Source organism: Falco cherrug, chromosome 5, assembly GCF_023634085.1.
Source record: "Falco cherrug isolate bFalChe1 chromosome 5, bFalChe1.pri, whole genome shotgun sequence".
NCBI classification, from domain to species: Eukaryota; Metazoa; Chordata; class Aves; order Falconiformes; family Falconidae; genus Falco; species Falco cherrug.
In genome coordinates, this window is record NC_073701.1 from 94,694,327 (window position 1) to 94,721,138 (window position 26,812).

General features: G+C 45.0%; 1 protein-coding gene across 1 annotated transcript; it reads left to right on the plus strand.

The window, feature by feature from the left end:
* The first annotated feature begins 1,278 nt into the window (after nucleotides 1–1,278).
* On the plus strand, nucleotides 1,279–26,812 carry LOC102051540 (heat shock factor protein 5). The gene is made up of 8 exons (XM_055712001.1): nucleotides 1,279–1,288; nucleotides 3,293–3,478; nucleotides 3,850–4,464; nucleotides 7,268–7,642; nucleotides 10,593–10,690; nucleotides 15,704–16,222; nucleotides 20,955–21,114; nucleotides 25,382–26,812. Exons 1-8 carry the CDS (start codon nucleotides 1,279–1,281, stop codon nucleotides 25,447–25,449), a joined length of 2,031 nt encoding a protein of 676 aa, XP_055567976.1. The 3' UTR covers nucleotides 25,450–26,812.

A 26,812-nucleotide genomic window follows, 5' to 3' on the forward strand; every position in this document is an offset into this window, starting at 1 on the left:
AGCCAAACTGCTTTGCAACTCAGGCTGACCAGAGCACACCCGTTGCTACCGTAGCTCAGCTGACAGTATCTTATGAAGCTGCATTAGCTTGGTGGATTAGGACCACCAACTAAATTCCTGCGCTCTGCACCCCAAAATCATGATAGTAGTGCATGAATTTTTGGGAGCATGAATTTATAGAGCACTCGTCTTGATAAACATCAAAGTCATCAACCCTCTTTCCTCCACAGACAATGGAGTAGAGCCCTATGCTGGGAGCCCTCACCAGCATCTTCTGGTTCTCAAATGCTGACTTAGGGGGGGCTGCCTGTCCTTGGAGCGAGTGTGCCCTGGGCTTGGGGGGTGCCACCTCGGTACCCTTCCTGCCCCCACCCCCACCCCCGCAGACTGCTCACCCATCAGACCCCAATCCACAGCACAGAAGGGTGCTGTTTGCATCCTGCTGACCCCACACCAGGGAACAGCAGGGAGTGAAATGAAACCGGTTTTATAGAGGGTGCAATTAAAGGAAGCAAGGGGCAGAAGTTCATCATCCCCCTTTAACAGGTGGTGAGTTTAGGTAAGCTGCTCTGATGACAGAACTGCTGTGCAGTTGGATAGCCACAGACTTCTGAACTTTGTGGAAGACAGGTCTTTGGTTTACATTTTGGTCACAAAGGATTTTTCTTCCCACTGACATACAGTCCTTGCCCTGACATACAGCAGACAAGCTAACAATAACATTTTTGTTCAGCTCTGCAGAATCAGTTTGCAAAATGTGTAATTTCCATCGTTAAGTTGGTAGGGTTTTTTTGTACTATATATATGTATAAGCAAGGGAAATGTAGAAAACTAGGAGGTTATTACAAAAGGTTGGAATGGAGGTTAAGTACTGGCAGAAGAGGATTATGAATTTCTGGCAAAGGCGCCCCTTCTCGTCTGTACAATGGACACATCTCTGGTGTCCCGCAGCAGGGAAGGAGAAAGAAAGCTAGCTGCAGAGAAAGGCACAGCTGTGAGAGAGGCACACACCAGAGAGTAACTGCCATGGTACATGGCAAATAGGGGCGTGCGGGCTAACAGCAATTTGAGTTCATATGGGTGAACAAGAAGGAAAGCACTGAGTTCATATGTCAATGACACAAATTAGTAATAAGCTATTTATTCTTGCAGCTCCCATCACCTTTGGCTAATAACAATCTTTGACGATTAAAGTAACCATTTAAAGTCCTCAGGACCAAATTTAACCCACTGACCACGAAGTGGCAAATGAATCCACTCTTGTGGCTGAAGTCAAGAATGGCCAGTGGTACGAAAGGGACCGCTGTTTCTGTGTGTTAGTTTTAGGGAATCATGCTCTGCATTTCAGTTATGGACTACGTATTGCTGGCTCTGCCCTGAGTTACGGATGATACACTAAAAACCTCACCTGTCCCACCATCAGGTAGTCATGGTCTTCTGGCACTCTTGCTGCACAAGGAGAGAGAAACCCAGATTCATTTCACTGAAGTAATGCAAAAGACAACCTCAGGAATGCCAAGAAGAATTTATTGTGAAATGGACATTTTTCTGGATTTTTCAGATTTGCTTTACTTAAGTTTTAGCTGTTTACACTGAGCAACATAATTCTTAATAAGTTATTACCGAGGGGAAAAAAATTGCAAAGCGTCTTGGGAAGATGACAGCATGAGCTTACTAGAATCGTAGGCCATTAATTCCTTGGGTAAAGCAACATCCTTCTGTGGTGCTGGATTTTAGGTTTGATATGACAACACTGACAAAATTTCTGCTTCTGGTTTAATTTGAAGTGTGAAACTCTGTTAAGCAACCCAACCCAAACATCATTTTCCTCACTTCAGCTATGCAGAAGAGCAGAGGGATTTTGCTTTCAGTTTAAAAATAGGAACAGTTTCCCATCAGCTTATTCAATTTTGTTCCCTTTCTGGAACTTACTGCGCTTTTACTTGCCTTGGTGGTTAGGGGCTGTGCTGTAAACCAAAGCAATAAGGACGACTTTAGTTAAAGAAGAGGTTTGGTTTTGTACCTTCTTGCTAAGAAAACTTACGACAACTCCAAGATAATGTATTTTGAGGTCACAAAACACACAGGTGCTCAGTCTTCTCACTACTGTCTTGCTTTGAGGGCAGCCAAGACAGAGGAATGTCATTTTCTTCTGCCACTGCTGGTGACCTGTGGGCAAATGCAAGCAGAGAGAGAGATCACCGCACTCTTCCTTCCCCGGCTCCCTGCTCTTCTTTGCCTGTTGGTTCATAGCAGATTCCTGTTCTGCAGCGGTAAGGATGGTTCTGCTGGTTCCTGCAGTCTGCCTGCAGTCACAGCTGGCAGCACAAGGCTGAGGAGAGGGCAGATCTGCACCAGTGCAGCTCAGGCACCGCCTCAGAGCTGTGCCAGCGCACAGTGCAAGCACTCGCAGTGACAAAGGTGCCGCTTAAGAGTTCTGGCCTTTGTGAATGTAGCTAATCTTGTTCTTTTTTCCTCTCTCTTTTCTTCACACACACGCACCCCCCCACACCCTCCCTTAGCCAAGTAACATTATGGTACCCAAAACATCCTGTGGCAATTAGTTCCCCGGTTTCCCTGTGATTAAGTACCTGATTTGATTTCTCCTGTTTGAAATCCTCCATGAGTCGTGCTTGCCTCCTTTACACTAACTACAACTTTACTACCTATATTTTTATATAACTGCCCCTCTGAAGATTCCTTCTTCAGTATTTCCTTCCGCTGAAGCTAGTTCTTACCCTCGCTGCTGATTTTCTCTGCCCCATTTTAACTCCACTTGATCTGTTCTGGTGTGGGGATCAGAACTGCACAGGTCCTGGGGGGTTTTGGGGCAAATGTGACACAATTCCCGATTTGTTCCGCGTTCCTCTGCACTCCTTATAAATTTGCTTTTCCTTTTGTGAACTGCCAGTGGTTTTTAAGCCGACACTTTGCAACACCTGATCTGCCGGCAGCATTCCTCCCGGCGGGGTAAGCACCAGCCCGGTGCACCCCCGGCACATGGAGCAGCTCCCCAGCCCCACGCTGCCCGCGTCCCCCTCTGTCCCCCTCTGTCCCCCCCGTCCCCTCCGTCCCCGCCGCCCGCACCCCGCGGCAGCCGCGGCGCCCGGGCAGGTCCGGCTGCTCAGCAGAACCCGCCCCCGCCCCGCCCCTCCCCTCCCTGGGATTCGATGTTGTGTCACGTGGCCCTGCGGCCCCGCCCCCTTTCCCGCGCGCGGTCCCGGGGCGCCGGGCAGCCATGGCGGGGCGCGGGGCTGCGGAACGCGTGTTCCCCGCTCTGCCCCGCCTGCAGCCGCTTTCCACGGCCCGGCGCCCGCCCGCGCCGTGGTTCAAGGACGTCCAGGCTGCCCCCGGGACGGCTCCGGGCTGGCGGCGGGGCCGCCCCGAGCGGCAACTTTCGGCCCCGGGCCTCAGCCGCCCGGTCGCTCACGGAAGCTAGGGGAGATGCTGGTGGCAGCGGAGCTGAAGGGCCGGCGGGGTGAGGGGACCGGCGGGGCGGAGGGGGATGGCTGAGGGACATGGTGGGGGCTGAGGGACATGGCCCGGCTGAGGGGACTTGGGGAGCTGAATGGACGGGGGGAGTGAGAGGGATGGCGGGGCTGAGGGGGGGCTGAGGGCAGCGGCGAGCTGAGGGGGATGGCGGGGCTGAGGGGGAGCTGAGGGGTTGGCCGGGCTGAGGGGATGGCGGGGCTGAGGGGGGGCCGGGCTGCGGCCGTGCCGTGCCGAGGGACCGGGGCGCTGCGCGGACCAGCGCCGCGGCGGGGCTGAGGGCCGGGGGCCGCGCGCGGCGGGCGGCGCCTCGCAGGCGGGGCACGTGCCGTTCGGCGCGTGGCGGGGGAAGCGGAGGAGCGGGGCGGCGGTTGAGCGCGGCGTTGGCGCCACCTACCGACACGGACGCGTCGCAGCAGCCCGTCCCCGTCGGTGCCGACACCTTCCCCGCCAGGCTGTGGCGGCTGGTCAACAGCCCGCGCTGCCGCTCCGTTCGCTGGGATGCCTCCGGCCAGGGGCTGGTCATCAACCAGCCGCGCTGTGAGTGCGAGCTGCTGGGCGCCGGGCCGGCCGTCGCCGCGCAGCCGGGTGGCCGTGGGGCAGCGGCAGCCGCCGGTTTCTTCAAGACCAAGAACTTCAGCAGCTTCATCCGGCAGCTCAGTCTCTATGGCTTCCGCAAGGTGGGGATGTTGCCGGGGAGCAGTGTGGTGGGGCCCGGGCCTGGGCCGGGCCCAGAGGGTGGACAAGGCAACGGTGGCAACTGCACCGGGCCCCTGCATCGCTTCCGCAGCCCCCACTTTCGCCGCGACCGCCCCGACCTCCTCGTCCACCTGAAGCGCCTGACGAAGGGCAACAAGGCGAAGATGGCAGCGGGCCTGGATGTGACCAGCCGCCCACCCAACCGCTTCCAGCGCTTGCCTGGCACGCCACTGAACGGGCAGCCGCTGCCTCCGCCCTCGACGCTCAGCAGGCCTGGTGAGTCAGAGTGGGCCATGTGGGGCCTTGGTGGGTTTTTGAGAAGCGCTGGGTGGCATGGGATTTGAAAATCAACGCTCTCCTGAGGGAGAAGGGTTACCTGTCCTTGCCGGTGGCATCTCAGTTCAGCTGGTGTAGGGAAGCTGTTGTTGTTTATGCAGGTAGATCTGCTGCCAGTAAGCATGAGTAGCATGGTTCACATGTATTTCAGGTTGCCTGTAGACTACAGTACAGTCTCCATTGCGTGCTACACTAAGAACACCCTTGCTCGATCTCTGTGGAGCTGGCACAGCTCTACCAGATGAACGTTACTGCTTCTTGCCCGTCAGTAAGGATGCCCATCAGTAGGGATGCTTAATATGCTGTCAGTACATGTGTGTGAAGCAGTGAGTCATGTGAAGTGATAACTAGAGCATCCTGTTAGTTTTGTGCAAAGGAGACGAGACCTGGTAGTAAGATTTTTGTCAGTTGTCTCCTGAAAAAGAATTCACAAGCTATGTAGTTTTTAAAATGGAATGAATAAGTAGGTGAGAGCTAATGAGAAAATAATACTGCTGAAAAGCCCTAGAACATGTTTTCTTTCTTTCTAACCCTCTTTGAGAGGATCTGAGTTTTCCCAAGATAAGTGTGAGCCCTCAGGATTTTTCCACAAATTTTATATCAGCCCTAAAGCTTTGTAGTTGGCGCTGTGTAAGGAAGATGTGAATATCTTGCTTTGCAGTGCTCTTGGGCTGCTGCCAGAAGAGCACTCCGGCTTCCCATTCCCTTGGTGGCGTGTTAACTGTCGTCTTCCTTGCAGCTGATACAGCAACATGTTGGTTCAGTTCAATGATCGGAGAAGACTTTAATAGCCTGGCTGGCTCTTGGACCTGGGTGATGCACCCCATGGGTGCAGAGCTGTAAGGTGCGGTGTAGGAGAAGCGGCAGGACTGTGCGACCAGGAGAAGGGGAGAAGCAGTTGACGGTACTGCTGTCTGCAGCACCGGCTGGCCTTTAGAGCAGAGTAGGGTATCCCCATACTCTTGGTTACTGTGTCAGGGTAGGAACTGTCATCTAATTCAAGTGGTGTTTTCTGTGATGTGTGTGGAACTGCACGTGCAATACCAAGAAGGCAAAATGAAGCATCTGAAAAGGGATGGAACTTACTTCAGTAGGGAGGCTAGGAAGCATTTAAAGTAATGACTTGATGTTAACCTTGTTAAGGCTAAGGTGAGTCATTGCAGACTTCAGTGACATGTGGTTTGTCTGATGTAATGCAGACCATTGGTAAAGGAAATTATTAGAAAGAGATGACACTTTCATTTTTTGTCCTCTTTTTATGGCTGCAGTTTCAGAGTTTTTGCTCTAGGAGTCTCATTTTCTAGAAAGACAGAACAAGGAAAACATTGGGGTTTCTATGCAGTCAAGTTCTGACAGACTGACAATGCACTGTGCGCTCTGTACTGACTATTCAGCGGCATGTCTTTGCTGTAAATGTGAGGTAATTTGATAGATAAGAGATACTTGTGTTTGCAAAGCGTCAGTCTGTTCCCAGTGTCTTGCAGCGTGTAACGCTGTGTTAAACATTCAGGAACAATTCCTGGACAGCAACTGGAGGTTGGTAACTTGGCATCCCGTGGTGTCTTGTTTACGTGTTAGAACTAGATAATCTTCATGTCCCTATCCAAAGGTAAAATATAAACAAAAGAATTTTCATACCCCTGTTCCTTCTCTGTTTATAAATGGTGAAAGTACTGAACAGGAAATAAACGGTCCTATACATTAAGTCTTAGCAAATCTTCAGGGTCAGCTGGTATTTATTTAGTGATTCTTAATGGTTAAATGTGAACTTGCAGAATAATGACTGTATGTTACTGATTTCATCAGAGGAGTGCAAGAGGTAAATGTGAGGCTATTTTTAAAAAAAGTCCTTTTGGGTGAGAATTGGAAACTACAGGTCTGAGAAAGCCTGGCTTCTAGATAAACCCTATTGACGTGAACCATCCTGAAACTTGTAATTCTCATGGCTAAATGCAATCCTGCAGGGGAGTCACAAATGCAGTAGTTCTTGCAGAAATCAATGAGCACAGGCGTTTGCGGTGTTACTGTCAGTGTTTCCACAAAGTCACCAAAACAGAAATTGAGCTGTCATGGTATAAAAGCAAATGCCATTTCATGAAACAGTAACTGTCTGAGAGAGGAAACTATAAAATAATAGAGAAGAATAAAAGGACTGTCTAGGAAATAACAAAATGGCAAAGACTGGGATATTTTAGTCTGCACTGAACTAGTTGAGCTGACTGAGAAAAAATTGGCTTTGAAATTTTTTCTTGACCAAATAAATGACTTGTCATAAAGTACTTGCAAAGTCCATTGGAGGATTTTGACATTGCCCTTCCCTTAGCTGTTTGTGAGCTGTCAGTAGTGGAGTTTGGTCAAATCTTGCTTTATGATGTCCCTTTTTTAAAATGTATTGTCTGATTTAACACACAGTATTTTCAAAATTGCTTTTGTTTGGTTTAGTAAGTTACTACACATTTTGATTTATAGCACATTTCTAAATATGGGTAACTCGTTACTGCCAGTTTAAGGAGATTGAATGCTACGCAGACACCTCTGGGTTGGCGCTTCGCTCGTGTGCCACACAGCAGTTAGTGCATGCTCGAGTCTAAGAGTACAGTCTCCTTTCTGGATTAAGTACGCTGGAGCAAAGGTAGTCTTCCCAAATCATGTTGTAGAGCCTTGGCTCCTCATATTGCCTTTCTTTGCCTGTGAAAACTCCTTTCCTTAACACTTGTTTCGCTTTATTTTGTACCCACTGCAGGACTGCTGACTGTAGGACAGTTTCATCAACTTTACGGTCAAGGTGTTTTCCCTCCTTACTCCTACATGGCAACCTCGTGCCAAGCCCCCAGCACTTTACCAGCACAAAGATTAGATCCGACTCCAGTCCCTTCCACTTGGATCCAGCAGGGACCACTTGGGTTGCTGCCAGGGCAAGGGGCTTCCCCAGCTTTTCCAGATAAAGGGGCTGCGTTTCCTGTACTCCAGACACTTCCAACAGGAGCCACGTACACCCTCCAGCCTGTGGCTTCTCTTCCGCCACTTCAGCAAGGGACTCAAAGCGTTGCCGCATCCATTGCAAATTGCAGCAGCTCTGCATCTTCAGTGCCGTACTCACAAGCCTGCTATCCAACAGGTATGAAAAAAAATTCTGCATTTGCTTTTCAAAAATAGATTTTAAAGTGAGACTTTCCAATATTTTTCTACAATACTCCACCATGTGTATATCTCAAGTGAGAATTAGAAAGTGTCAAGTCTAAAAGGAAGATGGACCTAAAGCAAAAGGAGTTTCTGTTTGGTATTCGTGTCCTTCCTCCAGATTTTGTGTGTCCCCTGGTGATTTTCTGGATAGCCTTTCTGTTGAGGTGAAAGGGCGAGGAGAAGAATATTTGTCCAATACTAGTCGGTGTGAGGCTAACTTTCATTTTTGTTTTTTTAATTAAGCAAAACTTGGACAATGGTATTAAAGCACTGAGACCTTGTTAAGAAGTAGTATCCTAGGCCTTGGTCTCATGTTTTTCCAGGTTAAGGTTTTAAACTCAAAGATCAGTCAAAAGTATTGTGCAGAACAGGGGTCCTCAAACTTTTTAAACAGGGGGCCGGCACGCAGATTAGGTGGCAGGCAGTCATCTGCAGCTGCTTGGTTTCCCCCTCCAACCCCCGGTGGGGTGGTGGTGGTGTGGGGGTTCTGTAAATACGGGGGAGCGGATTGAGGACCTTGGGGGCCATATCCGGCCCGTGGGCTGTAGTTTGAGGACTCCTGGTGTAGAATATTTCGTTCTGCTCATACTGTTTTTGTATCTAAATTTTTTTTCTTGCTTAGCTTCTTTATGTTGTATTTTTTTACACACTGAAAACTAGAAAGTACAAAGTCTTGGTTCCTTTCTTTTTTCTAAATTATTTCTGCCACAATTGTCAGTCACATTTAATCACTCAATTACAAAGTAAATCAGTCTCACTGAAGTGTTTTTATCCTTCAGAAGAGGAGTTGAAGCAAATTACTGTTCTTTTCCTTGCCCTTACCTTGAATGGGAAAAATCACATGATAGGTTATTTTCTGGGGAGTGGTGGTGTATTTGTTGTGGGTTTGTGGTGTTTATTTTAATTTCCCTAAAACTTCTGAAATTCAGAACAGTGACTCTTTCCTTGAACAAACTAAAGCTCAGTTGTTATTCTTTCCTTCTGCCTGCTCCTCCTTTGGCAGCCGCACCTTCACAAAGACAGCTATCTATCCCTGTTTAGAAATCCTACACAGTGAAATCATTACATCTTTTGTGCATGTCTTCTGAGACCTCTGCTGAGAACATTTCGGACAATAATCAACAGTTTCTGTAACGTCATTTTTGTCAAGGAAGGGTTCTGAGGAGCTGGGCATTTCTTGTAGACACACTTAAATGTTTAAGAGACAGGCAACTTCTGCCACGTGCTCCTTGCCTTGTGCCCCTTATGCAGAGATTACTGTGGTGGCCAAAGTGTGGAGCCTGCCTTACCAGCTGCTAACTATCAAGTCTTCTCCCAGGAGCAGGTGTCCTGAGAGTCATAGAATGGTTTGGGTTGGAAGGGACCTTAAAGATCAGCAAGTTCCCACCCCCCTGCCATGGGCAGGGACACCTTCTATTAGACCAGGTAGCTCCAAGCCTCATCCAGAATACTTGCTTCATTAAGGTGGGAGGTGGTCCCCGCTTTGCGTTTCTATTGGTTACAGAGCATAGGCTGAAACTCATCATGATGAATTGTAGTTGTCTCTGTCTCAGCTAAGGCCCCAGCCCTCTCCCGTAGTCAAGGGAAGGAAAGGGGCGTCTCGGGTGCGATTTCACGTAGCTCGGTTTAGAGTTTGTCTTGGGGTAAGATTACTGGTGTCCTGGAAGTGCCTGTTTTGAAGTACTGCCTGTAGGGGAGCTGAGGGAGACCAGCGTAGATTTAGACATGAATATGGAGATCTCTCTCACTGGATGACGCTCGTTGCTTTAAGTTTAAAGGATAACTTGGCTATGTTGCTCAGGTAGAATCTTCTCGGGTGGGAGGTGGGTGCGAGAACGCAGTGAAAACATACCAAATTTTGCAAGGTGTAATCAAAACTAAAATACAGAAACTTAGGGAATCTGAGGCGTTTGAAACCTCCAGTGAATTAATTAGCGTTTCTGAGAGTGTAAGTGACATTTCACTGGAGTATGATAAATCTTTTAATTTTCACTGTCACTCTAGGACTGTCTCAGCGGTTTTACTTCTGTGCCTGTGTATCTCTTAATCTCTCCGCTATCCTTTCTTCTATATATTATAACATACAGAATGCTGAAAGCGTGTTTCTTCAAATGTCCACATGAAAAAGTCTGGTTTCCTTCATCATGAAAGCACAGCAGCAAGATTAGTTTGTTTGGAAAGTGATAGTTAACCTTAAGATATGTATTTAGTAAGTGAGAGAACTAAAGAATGTATGTTCAATCTTATTCTTGACTCTCTTCATTTCACTTTTGAAGTCCCATTAAATGAAATCAAAGTAGAACTTTGTCAAAAGATTTCTTTTTGTGTGTATTCAAACTTGTTTGTTAACTTCCGTGACAAAAAGATTTCCCTGGTTTTTCATTATGATTCTTATTGAAAAGTCAGTAACATAAAATACGCTCATCTAAGTCTTTTTTTTCCCCACTAGCCTTAGACCATAATTAGTTTAAGGATTTAGTTCTGTTTACTTTCAACTATCTGCAAAACCTTTGACAGTAGTAGAATCGCGTCAAAGAAATGCGTTGAAGCTTTATTATCCGAGAGTGTCTAATAATGAAAAATCAGTCATGGAGACCATGTGAGAAATATTAGTTATTGGTGCCACCTGACAGTGCAAGTCCAGTCGCGCCTTTTGAATGCATCTGTGGCTGTAGGGTTCATTTACCTATGAAGACCTTTCTGGTGAGTGGTAGTTTAGGAGTAGTCATGATATTCTTCGGAATGATACACTCTTGGTTAAGAATAAATTTCTGGAATTTCGCTTACTGTGTGATTATTGAAATGTTTAATCAAAGTAAGCAATAGAACTCTGCACACCTGGCACAAGTCCCGGCAGTCTGATAGCTGTGTTTGAATTCTTGCAGCCACACCGCAGAGCTGTTCAGCAGCAGCCCACACAGATCCTCTGGCTGGCTGTGCTGGTCCTACTGCTTCAGCGTGCACCCACGACAGCTTTCTCCAGGTGAGCGTAGCCTACTGAAAGGAGGTGAAAGCGAAGGAGACTGTATGAATGAACTGCAGGTTTATACACTTGTGAAATTAAGGATATAAATTTGAAAATGGATCTGCTTGATAAAGTGAAAGTGATGTGGTTTACAAATACCTATTTCAAAGAACCACTGAATGTTAAACGAGTAGTTTTGTAATTCAGGTTAGGTTTCAGGGTAGCAGCATAGTGGGTGTCCTCATCAGTGGAGTGTTTTTGCTTGACTTCACCAGAATCACTTTTAGTTAATGAGCCTGCATTTGTATTGGAAGAATGTTCTTGCCTGGACAAAAAGAGATTCTTTAATATTATGAAAATACTGAGAAGCAGCTCCACTTCTTTGTCTCAGATAGTTTCCTGCAGTCCTGAGTTTGATTTGATGAACGAGAAAAACTAAGGTGACTTTGTGGAATGGGCCCCACCTCGGAGATCTCTTATTAAAGATAACTCCAGTACTTCCTGTAAATGCTTTATGTAATTTTAGTGGAAACTGCGCCTTATTTGGAGGGCCTGGCTTATCAGATATCAGAAGATCTGAAGTAAAAATGCAAGAGCTTCCTTTTTTATTACAGCATAACGCATATACTTTTTTCCCCCTCACAGAGGACAAGCAAAGCAAGTTATGCTTATGCGTGTTGAAAAAGGGTTGACCTACCCAAGCTTGATCATCCAGTTTCCTGTCTTGCAAATATCAACCTTTCTCTTTTATTCATGACTTCTTTTAAAAAATAAGCTTATCCAAGATGGGCAGGTTATGGCCAGGGTAACACGTTAGTGTAAGGCTATAAATAGCCAACAGCCAGTCATGCCGTCGATATTGTAGTACTTATTTTTTGCACAGTGCATCTTTGTCATCTCACTTTCATTGTGAGCTGCTTTTTTCCTCCAGGACATGAGGATCCATCTGAGCGATGGGCAGTCACAATTAAATAGCTTATCTCGGAAGGCCGAGATCCATGGGATAGTAAATCATTCCAAAGGAGTTGTCAGAGGTGGTGTTGTGGCTAGATTGAAGGATAATATACAGTGTCCGAAGGGTCTAGTAAAAATCAGTTGTTTGGAGAAGCAAGTCCATGGGCAGTGTGTGGAGTCAGAAGAGCTTTAGGCCACTTGCTAGTGGTTGCTTTGTTTCCTGGAAACCCCCAGCAAAAAGCTGCCGAGCATCTGGGCAGACTGCGGGAAGGCGATCCTCTGCGTGAGAAGGCCAAAGGCGAGCAGTGCCCTGTATCAGTTCCACCAGGTCAGTAACCGGCTGTCTCTGAGCAGGGTAACACAGCTATCGTACCGCGTGGATCAACGGGACTTCTAGAGATTTCCGATCTTAGCATAGCCTAGGTCATTGCTCCTGGAACGTGGTGACAGGCTGTGCAGGTGGTACAGAAGACAGCAGTTTGCCTGCGGTTCTTGCTGAGCTGTGGGGAATAATCAGTTTGCCTTTTGTGTGTTCTGGGGCATATACTTCCCCAAACTTCTGCTGGGCGATGTGGCAAGCTGCAGTATTGAGCATCCTGCCCGGCTGGTGTACTGATCATCCATCAGTAACCACTTGCACAAATCCTCAAAAGCGGTAAAATTTATCAGCCCTGGCTGACTAAGCATTTTTATTGTTCTTCACAAAAAATAGAACTATTGCATGGTATATTTCCTATCGTTCCACTCGATACCTTCTACCAGTTGCAGGAATTCAGTGCGATGCTGTTGAAGTGTGGTTTGCGGGGTGTTTTAGGCTGTTTGGTCACGCTGTGTGCTGCTAGGTAGGAGTGGCAAAGCCTATACGAAACTGCTGGACCAGTCCCGAAGACAGCGAACCGTATCGGCACACTAGTAGTCAGCAAGCTGGTTACCAGCCCCGTTTCTGTTGGATCCAGACGGTGCTTTGTGGTCTCAGAAGGAAAAGCGGGCACTCTTGGACAAGGAAGCCTAACCTTGTGCTGTTCTTACTGGGTCTTGCAGAGAGCATCACTTTTAAGTTTAGGAGAGATTAAGACAGGTGGAGTTTCTGGGTCTTGGAGGCCAGCTGCTGGGCTTGTACAGTACGCACCTGAGCTGCTGAAAGTGTTAGGTGACCCTGACTGGAACATGGGCAGACCAGGCCGGTAACTAACTGGTTGGTTGGCTGCAGTTTGCTCTCCAGGAAAAGCTACAGAGAATTACTGCGTGGAATGGCAAGGGGACATAGGTGGTTATACCCAGACACGGTGGCTGATGATGGTGTATCTCACCAGGTTTCTGAAATCGGGGTTTCAGAGGTTTGTATTACACTCTCATCACGGTTGGTTACAAAACAGGGAGCTCAGGTACAACTTCTTACCCATTTTTCATTTGGGTTCTCTTAAGTGGGGTTTGGATTAGTGTGGTGAATCAGTATCCTTGGGTAGGAATGAGTCTTTTGAGAGACCTCCTGCTATCTTCTGCAACAGCAGTGCTGGCAGCTCACAACCATTAGCTCAATACTTCCCCGCTGCTTTATCATAGATGTGAACTGAGGCTACATATTGGATTTCAGCGATTTTTTTAATTTTTTTTTTCCTGCCCTCACCTCGTTTTGTTTTTTTTTAATAGCAGCCCTGCCGTTTGATTATTGCTATTACCGTGGTTATTAAGCTGTCGGTATTTCCTTGTGGAACTGAAGCAAGAGGTAACGGGAAATGGAAGAAATAAACGTGCAAGAAAAAAGAACAACTTTCTGACCTTAAAAGCAGTCCTAAGTAGTTTGCTTTTATTTGTAATAAGGAATGATAATCAGCCATGTTATTTCAAAAAGAAATCAAGTCTGAACTAATTCCGATTGTCCAAGCACTCAAGCCAGATTTGTGTAGTCCTAGCGGTCCCTGAAAAGGTGTGGTTGTGCTTTAATTCCTGCACACGCTACGCTAATCTTGTAAGTGAAATGCCCGTCTTCTCTTTCACCACTTCTGCTAAGTTAGACCATTTTTCCTCTTGAGCTTGAATGACCAGCAAGCTATTAGTCTTTCAGGCCCTGACTTCTCAATCTTTTATCGGTTTTCCTTGTTTCATTGCTGCCTCCCCCCATCCTTCTCCAGGTGAACTAAAAGGATTTAAATTGTACCTTTGTGTGGCCCCTTTCTCCTGTTGGAAATACACACGAGATCCTGTAGTGCATCCAAGAGGACAATATGTGCTGTAACAGCTTCAAGCTGAGGTCCCCTAAGAAGAGGCAGAAAAAGATTCAGTATGGGTGGGTTGGTTGGTTGGTTTTTGGCAGGGATGATCTTATTCCTGGATGGTTTGGTAATCCAGATCTTACTTAGAATCCTGACTACTTATGACACTGAACAAGCAATGCAACAGAAATGAAACACCTTATTAACATTTTAAAAAAATAGAACTGAAAAAAAAATCAAATGAGAGGAATAATGTTTGAACCTATCTCATAAAAACATAAAGGTGGCTTAGCCTTTAATGAAAAGATTTTGCTTAACTTAACCTAAATTTCTCAAATTCCAGGTTTTATTTCCCCCTCCGTTTCCCCCCACCCTCCACAGTTTGTGGCTATCTGCAAACTGGCACATCTACACGAATCCACACTAGGACTTGCCTTCACACACCCAGGAGACAGGATCTCATCTCTTTGTGGTATCTCCATCAGGGAGAGACCAAGTCCTTCACTGGCATTTGATCTGATACGGCTTTCCTAGTAGGTGATCCTGTAGCTTCCTGTTCTCTAATTTACTCGTCTCTGGAAGTAGCTTTTCATTAACCATGACCTCAGCTAAAAGGTCTAAGGATAGTCAGGCACTAAGGACTACTCCTTCATACTGGATCTCTTCCAAAAGAAGGCTGTATTTTAAATAGACCTGAGTTTCTGTTCAACATCATTGTATGACTTGTATTTGTCAGAAGAAATGACCCTTCTAGTGTCCTTTGACTGAGTCACCTCCAGAAGAAGTAGCAGTACAGACACTGGCTGTTAAAATGCCATCTATCATTTCACTTGGGTAGGACTTGCTGCTTTGGAAAAACTCTTTCATTGTCTTCATTCTGTTTTAAAGGTTATTCAATATATATGAATGCTACTAAAAAAATCATCACTGGATTGCTGATTGTGTCCTGTCATCCTGTGATGTCATTACAGTGAAAAATTTTAGTAGTGTTCAGACCTGATCTGTGATGGCAAAGGCAGTCTCTGTAGGTTCTACAAGAAGTGTTTCTGACCTGAAATTCTGTCGGGTTTTTATGCAGATCGATGCAGACTTTGGGTTGTGCCTCTGTGGGACATTGTCATGACCGGAGAGTCCAGATGTGAGGCTGTGACAGGCAGGGCAGTTTTGCAGTATTTGCTTTCACCGGTATTTGAACTCCCACTCATCCTGGGACTGGGGCGTTCCTGGGGGGCACCCCTTGTGTAGATGTGCCTATGGACAATCACTTGAGGAGGAAAATGGTATTATTGGTTAAGAAGCGGTGAGTTCCTCAAGTTGTGTTGTCCATATGCACATTTACAGCATGTGGACCTTTTTCTTTTGCTTAAAAATGATGTGGTTTATACTGATTTTTTTATACTACAACAACAGGAATGCTTGAGTTTTAGAAGGAACTGAAGGCGGGTGGATTTTCTCTCTCATTTTCTATTACGTATGTGGCACATGAAGAGGGTGGTTCTAGTGTACCCCCACAGGTCCTACTAAGACCAGAAGTCTCTGATTTGAATGCTTGGGTATATTTAACACCTGCGGTGCAAAGGGTGTGCAGACAATGCATCTGCAGGCATACACCAGCTCCTAGTAAGTAACCTTCTCTCCAGGGTAGACCATGAATAGAAGAAAGGAAGCGTGCCAAGAGTAAGGTGGTTAATGAAAACCAAGACAAAGCAGTAGCTTTTTTCTTTTTTCTTCTGGTTAAACTTGCTATTTAACTGAGAATAACGGACAATCTTTCAAGCTTGGATAAATGGATAAACAGAATCAGTACACATCCTGTCACGGTAATTTTTTGATACACAAGTTCACTGTATTTTGTTTTTTCCAGAATCCTCCAATGCAGTCATCTTATGAAGCTGAACTGATGCCGTCTGACTGGCTATGTAATATATCTGAAGAAAACAAGAAGGCAGAAGTCAGTCTTGAAGCCACGTTTCAGGTTGCCGCTGAGGTGCATTCATCATGCAAAGCTGAAAAGGTGGGAGTGGCACCTGTAGAGAGCCAGTATTCGATCCTGGAGTTTAATGGAAATCAGGCACCGCCTGTTAATAGTTACGCACCTTCTTCAACTGAGGAAAGCCAGCTGGAATGTCTCACTCCTGTAACTTCAGACACATCATTTCTGGTGGAAGCAGATGGAGCACTGAATTTGTCTCCATTACAGCCTTCTGACATTCTTTGTGCTGCCGATCCCACTCTGTCTATGGAAACTGCTGCTGCTGCTAAAATACTACAGGAACTTCTGACCACACAGGAAGCAGATGAAAAATGGAGCAAAGAACCAGATCACTGCCCAGCTGAGTTCTCCCTCATGTTTTTTCAGGAAGAATTGTTCAGTCCAGAGCAGGTAAGGGGTAAGGGGAGGTAAACCAACATCTTTCTTGAGCTAACTATATTTGATAGTAATGCTAGGGTCTGGACCGGTAGCTTTTCAATATTCTTGCCTGCTTAAGAACTGAAGGCTTCTTTAATTAAGCCTTTTTATGGCTTTTTTTTTATGGACAGTGAAGGGTTTGCTTGGTAAAGCAAGATATAAAAAAGAAGACGGAATGAAAAAGTATCCCATGTTTCCCATGTTAATGAGCATGACATGTGTCAGCCTGTTGGCCAAGTTAGGGTGCTCATTTGCATGGGAAACATGCGTAGTGCAGGTGTATTCGTGGTGATGAAGTGGATGCTTTTTTAGGTTGTAACATACCATCTTTAATCTCCAACAAAGAAGGGTATTTTGAGAATTGCTGCTGGAGGCAGATTTTTGCTTAAATTTAGATAAACGGTTAGATTGTTTCTGATAAATAGTTGTAAGTTCTGTTTTCTGTGGAAAGTATAGTTTATTCACATTTGACTGGTATAAAGCATCTTCATTGGTTTATACTTTGTGGTGTACAACAAGTTGTAATTGTACTTCGGTCTACCTGTACCTGGTCTTCCCGGTATGTAAAATTATAAGTCTCATGAGGGGTGAGGGGCATTCTAGATGTTACTCTGTTAAGGCAGCAAATGCGTGCTCTGCTTTTTTTTTTTTGTTTTGTTTTGAAAACAAGGTAAGCTCAGGAGATTGACTGCATCTGTTTCTGCTGCATGAGACCTACCTTGCATGTAGGCACTCAATCTCATTTTTGTGTGTGCATTGAAGCTACTGTCTTATTGTTCTGTCGGTAGCTTGACGCCTTCACTGAAGTTTCTAGATCGGAAATCATCAGCTGGCGCAAACCTCCCGTTGTTGCTTTCAGCGTTATAAAGATTAGTCATCTTCCTCTTGGGTATCTTTCTAGAAAGGGGTGTGTATCCTGATCAAGCCTCTGCATAGCTCAAGCCTAGACTAGACCGTTCTGCTCAGTACCGTGTAGGGAAGAGCACATCCCTGTGCCTAGTGCATAGAGTTGGCAGCACTCCTTAATTGGTGCCCACTCATTATATTAAGTGTTGACCGCACTTTAAATGTTGTCAGTTTTAGAATTTTGGAACTGCATTTTTAGAATGATAGGTTGTCCCTTGTTGAAGGCCTTTGGAGTCCGTGACCCGAACTTCCTTGTCAAGAACTGGGGGAATTAAGCACACGAACCACGTAGTTGTTTGGGAGGGAGGTTTTGTATATTTGTGAGAATCCTGATGTTGGTCCTGGACTGTAACGGGTTAAATAACTGGCCTCATTTTTTGAGCAATTGAAAAGCAATTCAGGGACTGTTCAGCGTTTTGTTTGACAGATTCCCTCTTTCTGTTAGAACTACTCTTTAACTAGTCTCCTCCTCCCAAACTCAGGAGAGGGAAGGTTAACTTAACACCCTACTTGTCCAGAGCCTGGGGTCATGGCAGGTGCAGAACTCTCCAGAGGAGGCTTCGGTGCCTGTACTCCTCACATCAGGCTCCAGCACAGTTTTCTTCCTCATCCCTGAATCTGGAAGCACTCAGGCTTTCAGTGGCTGTTGGTACCATGTGTTTTAGAGCAAGCTTATGACAGAATAGTGGGCGTGCACAGAAGACCGCTCTATTCCTCTCTACACAAGCAGAGGGGGAGCAATTTCCTCCACTGTTCATACAAGAGCATCAGAACAGCTCTGCTGGGTCAGATCAAAGGTTTGTCTTGCCCAGCGTCAAGTCTCAAAACAACAGCTGTAACCTGATGTGTAGGGAAGAGCAAGAACAAGGAGCGCAAACAGAGCAGGGCATTCCTGCTTACACATTCCAGCTACTTTCAGCCGGAAGACTTGCGATGATGCTGTGTACTTCATCTTGGGTTTCTGCTCTGTGGACTGAAGTCAGCCCTTGAAACTGTCGGTTTTAGCATACGGGACCTTTTGACCAAGCTGGTACTGTTTTGTTTTCTGTTTCGTTCACAGTATTTCCCAGCATTTAATTACTCTTGTGACCAGCACTGAGCCTTGAACTGTCTTCCTCGTAGAAGTAACAGTTTAGTAGAAACCTGCTTTATTCTGCTTTCCCGATTTCCTAAAAGACAGCAAATTAAAGAGCAGCTCTTTACATGAAAAGAGTTAGTACATTCAACAGTTCAGATCCAGCGTTGTCCTCTCAGCCTCAGTGAATTTCTGTCCTAGACTTTTAGAGGCTTTGGCCTTCTATGGGCACCTCTTATTCCACTCCTACTCCTAAGAAATGTTTTATTTTCTTCTTAAAGTGGAAATAGAACATTTCTGTAATGCTTGATCAAGAGGAATTTGCCTCCGATTTCGTTCAGTCTCCTTGGCAGCATACCTATGTGAAGGCTGAAACGCTTGCTTTCTTTGGGGAGGGTTAATCCAGCAAACCCCGTTCATGCGAGTTGCTAATTTTAGTACCTCAGCTTCCCATCATGGTTCCAGCTGGGTATAGGTATAGTCCAGTCAGTGTCTCGTAAGTCATGTAAGTAGTGAGATGCAGCAGTTTTGGCGTTTTTCAGTAACTGAAGTGAAAAGGCAAAACTTTCACGTCTGTCAGCTTTGGCAGCTTTGCTTGATTCTCTGCCAAACAATGTTTTGGACTCTGAAGCTGCAGAAGTATCAGACCTGAGTGGAAGGCCTGTCCACAGGTGCGGTGAATCCATGGTCAGAAACATGTTCGCTTAAAAGACCGAACAATAAAAAAAAGGGATAGCTTGGGAACCAGACTTGTGTGGGCTAGGCTGATGCTGTTAGGATGAAAATGGTATTATTACCTATTACATTAGATTACTGAAGAGTTGGTGTGTAAGATTCTATAAACACAGTGATAAAAAGAAATCTGAAAGGGGTGCTGTGCAGTATGACTGCTCTTCAGTTTCCACACACGCAGCTTGTAAGGGTTAAAATTGGACACAGCGTTGGAAGTACAGGTTCACCAGTGAGGGGGAATGAAATTTCCTCAGTTTGCTGGCCACGCTCGTCCCGGTGTAGCCCAAGGTGTCGTTAGCCTTACTGGGCACTGCAGCATCCCCAGGTCCTTTGCAGAACTGCCAGTTAGAGTGTCTAGACTACTTTCACCACGTAGGCTAGTAACGGTTTCTTAATAATGGTGATCCCAATATGCATGTTACTTGTTTTTTCTTTATCAAACACTGCAGTTTGGTTTCTACATCCCCTGCCTGGTATTGCTTTTCATTAGTCTCTTCTTTTTAAATAATGAAGTTTGCAGAATTGTTTCTAGAGCAGTTGTCCAGTGGAATATCTGGTTTAGAATGCTTACCTGAGAAATCTTCCCTTCTCTCACTACTTGATGAAGGCTGCTCACTGATTTTTCTAGAACTTGCTATTATGGAAATGTCACCAGGAATAGAGAAGTCATCATCACTCGTGAGACTTGGATTCTAGCTGGTGAAGGTAGTGACCTACAGCCTGCCTGCCTTCTTTGTTTTTGTGCCTGGGAAGGAGTTGTGGTTCAGACATCAGACAAAAGGCACTGCTAGCCACGTGTTTTTCACGTGGCCTTGTTAACAGTACTAAAGCAATACATCCAGACAGCACATTTCAAAGAGGAAAAACCGAGTCAAATGGGTATCCAGCAAGTGCAGGAGGTGTGTGGGAGGGAACTAGTTCTCCCTGGAGTACTCCATTACTGTATTTGCACAGGCCTTTTTGAATGTTATTATACAACTTTGTCAAGCAATGTATGTGTGTTTCTATTGATACGTATACACATAGCCTGTTATATACTCAACATTGAGTAATGACAGACTCAAGGTGGTGAGCATGATTTTTGGAAAGACTATCTTATTACCAAGTGTGACCTCTTGTCTTCTGTAAACTCGCACATAATGGTTTTCAAAAGCTTTTTTTCCCCTTAATAGAAGGAAACATTGCAGGCTCTGAGCAGTCATTCATCTTTAGGTTATTGATGCATAAGATATTTGCAGAAGAGATGACTATTCTAGAACAGGTGATACTGTGAAAATTTTTCTGTCTAAAGGTAGATTCCAGGTGCTTAACTTTGGGCCTGTACTGCCTCAGTGAAAATGAAACAGAACTTGGTTGTCCGGGTCTTTTTTTTTTTTTTTTTTTTAAGCTACAGGTTTTTGCCACATGATCATGGAAATGTACCAGTTTGCCAAATGGTTGCCTGCAAAATACATGTAGAGCAGCAGCAGAGGGCTCTAAAAAGCAAGCAACACGTTGTAACTTAACGTCTTAACGACTGTGTGGGGTGGGGTGAGATTCCCAACCAGAAATGTGTGGTTCACGTGTGGTTCTGCATCACACAGCTCTGTCAAGTTGAGCTAGATCTGTCGTTATTATTACACGTGCTGGTAAGAATGAGTGCACCTGTATTTCTTCTAGCTTATTTCTTCTAGCTATTTTAATAACTGAGGGAAAAGTTCAGACTGTGGGGACATGTACCCTAACTTTGTGTATTCTAGTTTTCTGATCTCATATTTTGCTTAATATGATGTTTTGTAAGAGGTTGTTTCAATTTAGCAACCTTACTTCTGAGTTAAAAACACTTACTATGTCAACTGTCTAGGCAGTGTTCACCACCTGTTAGATGCCCTTTTGGAGTGGAGAAGAATAGCTTTTATTTTGTTTTATTGGTTTTATATTAGTTTTATTATAAGATAACATTGAGTGATCTTTGGTTTTATTTCTTTTGGTGTTGTGTTGTGTTTTTTTAAGGAGAATACTAGTGTTAAAAGTGAATCCAGGACATCGGAGACAGAAGAGAGACAATTCACTTCAGGAGCTGAGCCTGTGAACGAATCTGTAGAACAGACAGATTCATCTGTAAAATCTTTCTCCTGGAAAAGACGCAGTTCAGACACAGGCAACTCTCTCGGTAAGAAAGATTCTACGTTTTCTCAGAGATTACGGTGACAGCTACTCTGAAACTAACTATTACAGAAAGGGGAGAGTAGAAGAATTTACTTGTTGTCTGCCGTGTGAGTACTTCATTGTTCCTTCCGTTAAAATACTAAACTTGTACAACCTCTTAGTGTACTTACCAACACACTTCAATAGAGACACTTATGCTAATTACTCTGATGTGGGCAAGGGTATAAATTATGTAAGTAAATAAAACTTGAAGTTCTGGGAGTTGTGCCAGAAACCTGGATGTCACAATACTGAGATTAAGTCCATAGATGTGTTCGCTGGAGGGCGACAGTGCTGTGAAGGAAACACTGAGTAATGAGGTAACTATGGAAGTTCCAGGGGCAAAACCCACCAAACTGATGAAGCTAGTGTAGAAGTCTGAACTCTTTGTCTCAGATCACTGAACACATTGTACCAGTCTGGTAGTGTCCTGAAGCACATGAGAAAAACAAGCCACAGAGTATCTGAGGCTAAAAACTTCACACATCTAGTAACTGAAGGGAAAACCGAAATGCCCACAGATTAGAGAGACATAAGAGGACACAAAAAGTACTTGGGATCCATTCTAGAGGGGAATTTGGTTCAGCCTGCAAGTCTCTAAGAAGCTGTTTCCCTCACAGCTGTTCATCAAAGAGCCGATGGTGGGGTTTGAAGAGCTGTTGCTCACTTCAAAGGGTGGTTTCTAGATTCCAGATCATGATGCTGGTTAATAGTTCAGCTCATAATGCCCATCAGTTTCAAACATTTAAGTAAGGAATAAAGTCTTTCTGTCAGGAAGCTGAGAAAAAAGGTGGGATGCCACCTTGAAAAAAGACAAGCTTTTGTTTAAAACACATAATCGAGAGTTCTTGTTCAATTACTTCCTGGTATCACAGATAACTAGCAAACTTCTCAGCTTTCATATCTGAAGCAAAACATTTGCTTAACGTGCCAGTTGTAAAGTTATGTACAGGAACATGTTGGAAAGCATTCCCATGGGATTGTTCCACAGGGATGAAACACTGTTGTGCTAACGCTTATTAGCAACGATTGGCATAGTCTACTCTCTGGGAAATGTGACGGTCATCCAGGTCTGCATTTCCACTGTTGTACCTTTGGGGCTTGGTGTGCGTGTTAAGGGTAGAGATAGACAGCACACCTGAGCCAAACGTGATCAGGCTCAAGCTAGCCCAAAGTCAGTTGGGTGCATGATAGAAGCCTCCAAGCTGGCATAGCCTGTCAGCTGCACGTCAGCTGTAAGCCTGAAGCAGGCAGGCTCAAGTGCAAGCTGACTTCTGCTGCTCTGACTACACCTTTGTCTGTCAGCACCTCCTGTCCTCTGTGAGACTCTGGAAACAACTTCTTTTTTAATCTCTCTGTGCTAAAATGCATCACGATGATTTCCAGGTGTTTCTTGGCAACTTGCCCTCTGAGTGTGATGGAGTCCTCTCTGTTTTCCTGTTTTCCTTTGGGCACTCCTTTGCAAGTTTTCTGAGCCTGCACTTTGATACATGCACCCTGCTGTGAAAAAGGCTCTTCTTCCATCTATTTCAGTAGGCTGTTTTTTTCTATGTTAATGTCACTTTTCTTTAACATCACTTTTCTTTGTTACGTGGTGACACCAAGTTCTAGATACCACACAGCGAGAGCCAATATAATGTGGTACATTTCAGTGACTGGGAGCAGCTCTGAGCCCAACCCGAGCTGTTAATCTGTAAAAACGCACCAAGAATCAAACCCGCCTTTGTGGAGAAGGCATTGCTTCCCTCCAAAGAGTGGACTGGACTTCTTTGCATTTCACAGCTGTTCTGTAGCAAGAAAAGACAAGCGTCCTTTCCCTAAAACACCGTCCCCAGGGTTTCCCTCCATAGCTGCCAGCCCATCTCTGCAGCACCATAAATCACCGAGATGGGTTATCTGCTTCCTTCAAATGGAAAACCAATGTATTTAACCAGCCTTCTCAGCTAAATTCTAGTTTACCAGTTTTAAGAACATTCTGCCCAGCAGAATCTAGATGAAAGGTGTCTCTAGTTCATTGTCCTGTCTCCAACAGTGTCTTCGGCATTTCTGTACCATTAAGCAGAAAAGGCCTCAGTAACCTTCAGTTGATTTTTAGAGTCCCTTTTTGAAGCTGTGCAAACATATAGCATCCACTGTGGTTTTTGTAAGTTAATGTCATTAATGCAGATTAACTACACAGCGGGTGAAGAACCCTCCTCTTCAACTACTTCTGAGTCCTCCCGGGAGCCAGAGTCTGCTACAAAGGGTGCAGAACTTAACTCGGCGCTAAGATACATCATTGCAAATGATTACAGGCTGTGCCATCTGTTCCCTTCCCACTCCTTTTCTTGAGAGGCGATGGGTATGGTGCTCTAGCTCCTGCCGTGTTTATCACACGGAGGTGCAAGGAATAGTTCACCTTTCAGGGACTGCTTTTTTTCAGCCCCAAGCTCGCTCTTAGGACATAGATTTGAAGGTGCTGATGATGCATCTGCTTTTCCCACTACTTTCTAGCTGAGCTTGTCTGTTAAAATGGGAGTTTTGAAATAAATCTGTCCGCTTTTGTTGGCAGCATACACACTTGCAACAGGAGTCCTTTTGGACTTCACAAAGGATTGAGAGGAACTCTGTACATACTTTGAGTCTCCTTCCCCATCTCCTCTGCATTGTGCTCCACAGGCACACTCAGCTCGTGAGCACAGCTGTACTGGACCTAATATCTGTGGCTTGTGCTTCCTCTTCTAAAAGAGCACGGGAGAAGGACCAGATTCTGATGGGAGGAATTTTTGTTTGCAGCCCGTCTTTCTGGAAATAGGCATCTCAGAATGGAGCAGGGGGCATTTGTTACTTGTGGATTGAAGCATTTAAGCTGATGCTGAGACATTAAGCAAAAAATCTTTCTTTCTCGATGGCTGACCATATATTTTCTGTGAGTCGTCTAGTCCTGCAAATAATCTGATGACTTTCTCTGACTTTTTTTCTTTTTTATGCTGCAAGGTGCCCTAGACATTTACCACCCACTCCCATGCCGCTGCAGTTGTGTCGCTGTGTGTTCTCTCTCATTCCCTCCAAGGTAAATAGATTTCTAGGTGCAATTGCTAAGGGCAAATCTTCATTCAGGCAAGGTCTCCCATGCTGACATCTGTTCCCTTGAACTGTTTCCTGCACCTTCCAGCCAAAAATATTGTTAATGTTCATTTAGTTTTCCTACCCGGTCACAGTGAGATCTCTTCCTACAAAGGTGTTAAGAGTTAATGTGGGGACAGGCCTGGCCCTGAGCTCTTGAACATCTGTGTGAAGCCCAAAGCGAAGTTGCTCTCGGGAGTCCGAGTGGCAGCTGCTTGCTCCAGCTCAGTTGCCATTACCTTGACGTCATTATATATTAATTGAAGGCATTTCAAATTGCCTGTCCTGGCAGTCTGCTCTTTGGGATGAGTGGGTGTCATACCCTGTGTCTTAACTTGCCATAATTTAGAGGTGCATTGTTACAAGCCCCCTCATTTCTCCATCCCTATGCGTTTTCAAGATGTGTTCCCAACAGAGTCTGCTTTGGCAGGAGGCAGGTGTCAGAAAGTGCAAAAGTGGTGCCTATTGGGCAGGAACTTTGTAGTACAGAGAACGAACAGAGGCTGGAAGATGTGAATGTGTTAGTTTAGAGGTTAAATTTCTTGTGGGTGATGTTTGCAGTGGTAGCGCTGTTGTGACTTTATCGGGGTACTTGTTCACTTTCTTGACCTGCAAGATCTGGCCATACGTGGGAAGTATCTCTGTGTTGCTGTGGATCGAGGTAACTGTCAAAAAAGGAGCCTCTTGTCTGTCCTCTCTGTGACGCCACGAGTTTTTTTCTGGGATCCTGGCGCTGGCTGTGGTGTGCTTTGAGGCAATTGTGCCTTTTCTGGGTAAACAAAGGGATATGGCACAAGCAGGTCAGGCCTTTCTGTAGATACTGCCAGGGGCTTATAGTAATTAATGTTTGGCTTTTGGTATCCATGGTGGCAAAGGCATTTCTAAATAATACATACTGAAGAATGGGAGCACTTTTCTTATAATCTGCTTTGGGGTTTTATATTTAAATTTTTGAAAAATTGGAAGAATTCCTGTTTCTTTAAACAGTAGGCCTCAGGTGATCAGGTTATAGTCTGACATTGAAAGCATATTTTATAGTACCTGATAGAAATGCAATTGCTCTGTATGCTGCCAAGGGAAACATATCCAAGCACTGATACGTACTCGGTATTCCCTTTTCTTCCTAGATCTCCGTCTGCCGGTGGATGTACCTTGGAAGCGGGGGTGCTTTCTGGAGGATGAAATAAGAGAGTGAGAAGTGGGTGACAAATGTGCAGCAGCTGCCAGCTGGATTCCCCTGTCAGACTCCAGCAGCCGTGGAGCTTTGCCCACAACAGCCACTTTGGATCATTTCAGCTGTGTTTAAAAAAAAAACAACAAACCCCAACAAAACACCAAAGACCACACACAAAAAAGCCCCAAACAAAACAACAAAAAACCAGCAAAAAAACCAGCCCCACACCACTCTATTTTTTGCTTTCTTTTTAACTTGGTAGGGTATTGTTCAGTAGGCCTCTTTCATTACATTTTCTACCTGTCAAGTTATAAAGCACCGAGTGGTCAGAGTAATTAATATGAAGTAATTCCTTAGCTGTTTGTATTCTTTAGATTTGGAAAGTCTGAACTTTACAGGAACCCTTAAACACTTTCTTGAGACATCCTTACTGGGAAGCAGATGGGTTTTAGTGCTCTGTTAGGAATCTGTTTCACTTATTTATTTATCTATTTAACGTTGTTGGGAGCTACAGTATGCTCGGCATAGGTGGTGGTTGGTGCTCTCGCTGTCTTTGCTTGCAGTCGTACCGTGGCCCTTTACTGGGGATCGTGTATGAAACAAAAGCATTGGAAAGTCGCAAGATTCTGGGTCTGAATGGGTCTGAGATTTCAGGAGAGCAGCTAAAGGAAAGATGAGCTAATTTTCTAAGTGATTAACCAGGAAACCTTCTTCCTTCCTGAACCAGCTCTCTGTTTCACCAGCAAGTGTATGTATGTCACAGCTGCTGATCTTTTACGTTCCTGGGGAATTCTTCTGGTTTAATAATTTCCTTTTGATGCTAATGGTATCTGTAATGATAAGTTATTTATTATTCTAGTACTCTGTTCTAATTATGTCTTGAAAATATTTTTTAAACTTTTAGAGGAAGATTGTACTTATGTTGATAGCAGATCTTAAGTTTTTAATAGCTATACATTTGTGTTCATGTTAAAATACTGTTTGAAGGATAAAGGGGGCACATCCTCTACTTGTGGTGTTCAGGAGATCCATGTGGAAGAGCACCTAAACCATCCATGTAATGGCTTCATGCGTGTTCATACGAGCCAGCCCTGAGCAAAACGCACGAGAAGGGAGCAGAGAAGCTGTCAGGACCGCCTCGGCTTGTGTAGCTCCCAGCTGTGGCCGGGATGTGCTAAGGGAGCACCGGGCAGTAAGATGAACTGAGGCGAAACCTTTCCTTACAGCTTCTGTAATAAGATCTTTCTTAACCAGTAGTAACTTCTGTAATAAGGTGGTTTGTAACAAGATACTACTTTTTTAAAAATAACTTTTGTAATAAGATGTTTTGTAATAAGGTATTTTAAATAAGTAGCACCTTCTGTAATAAAGGTGTTTTTACCGA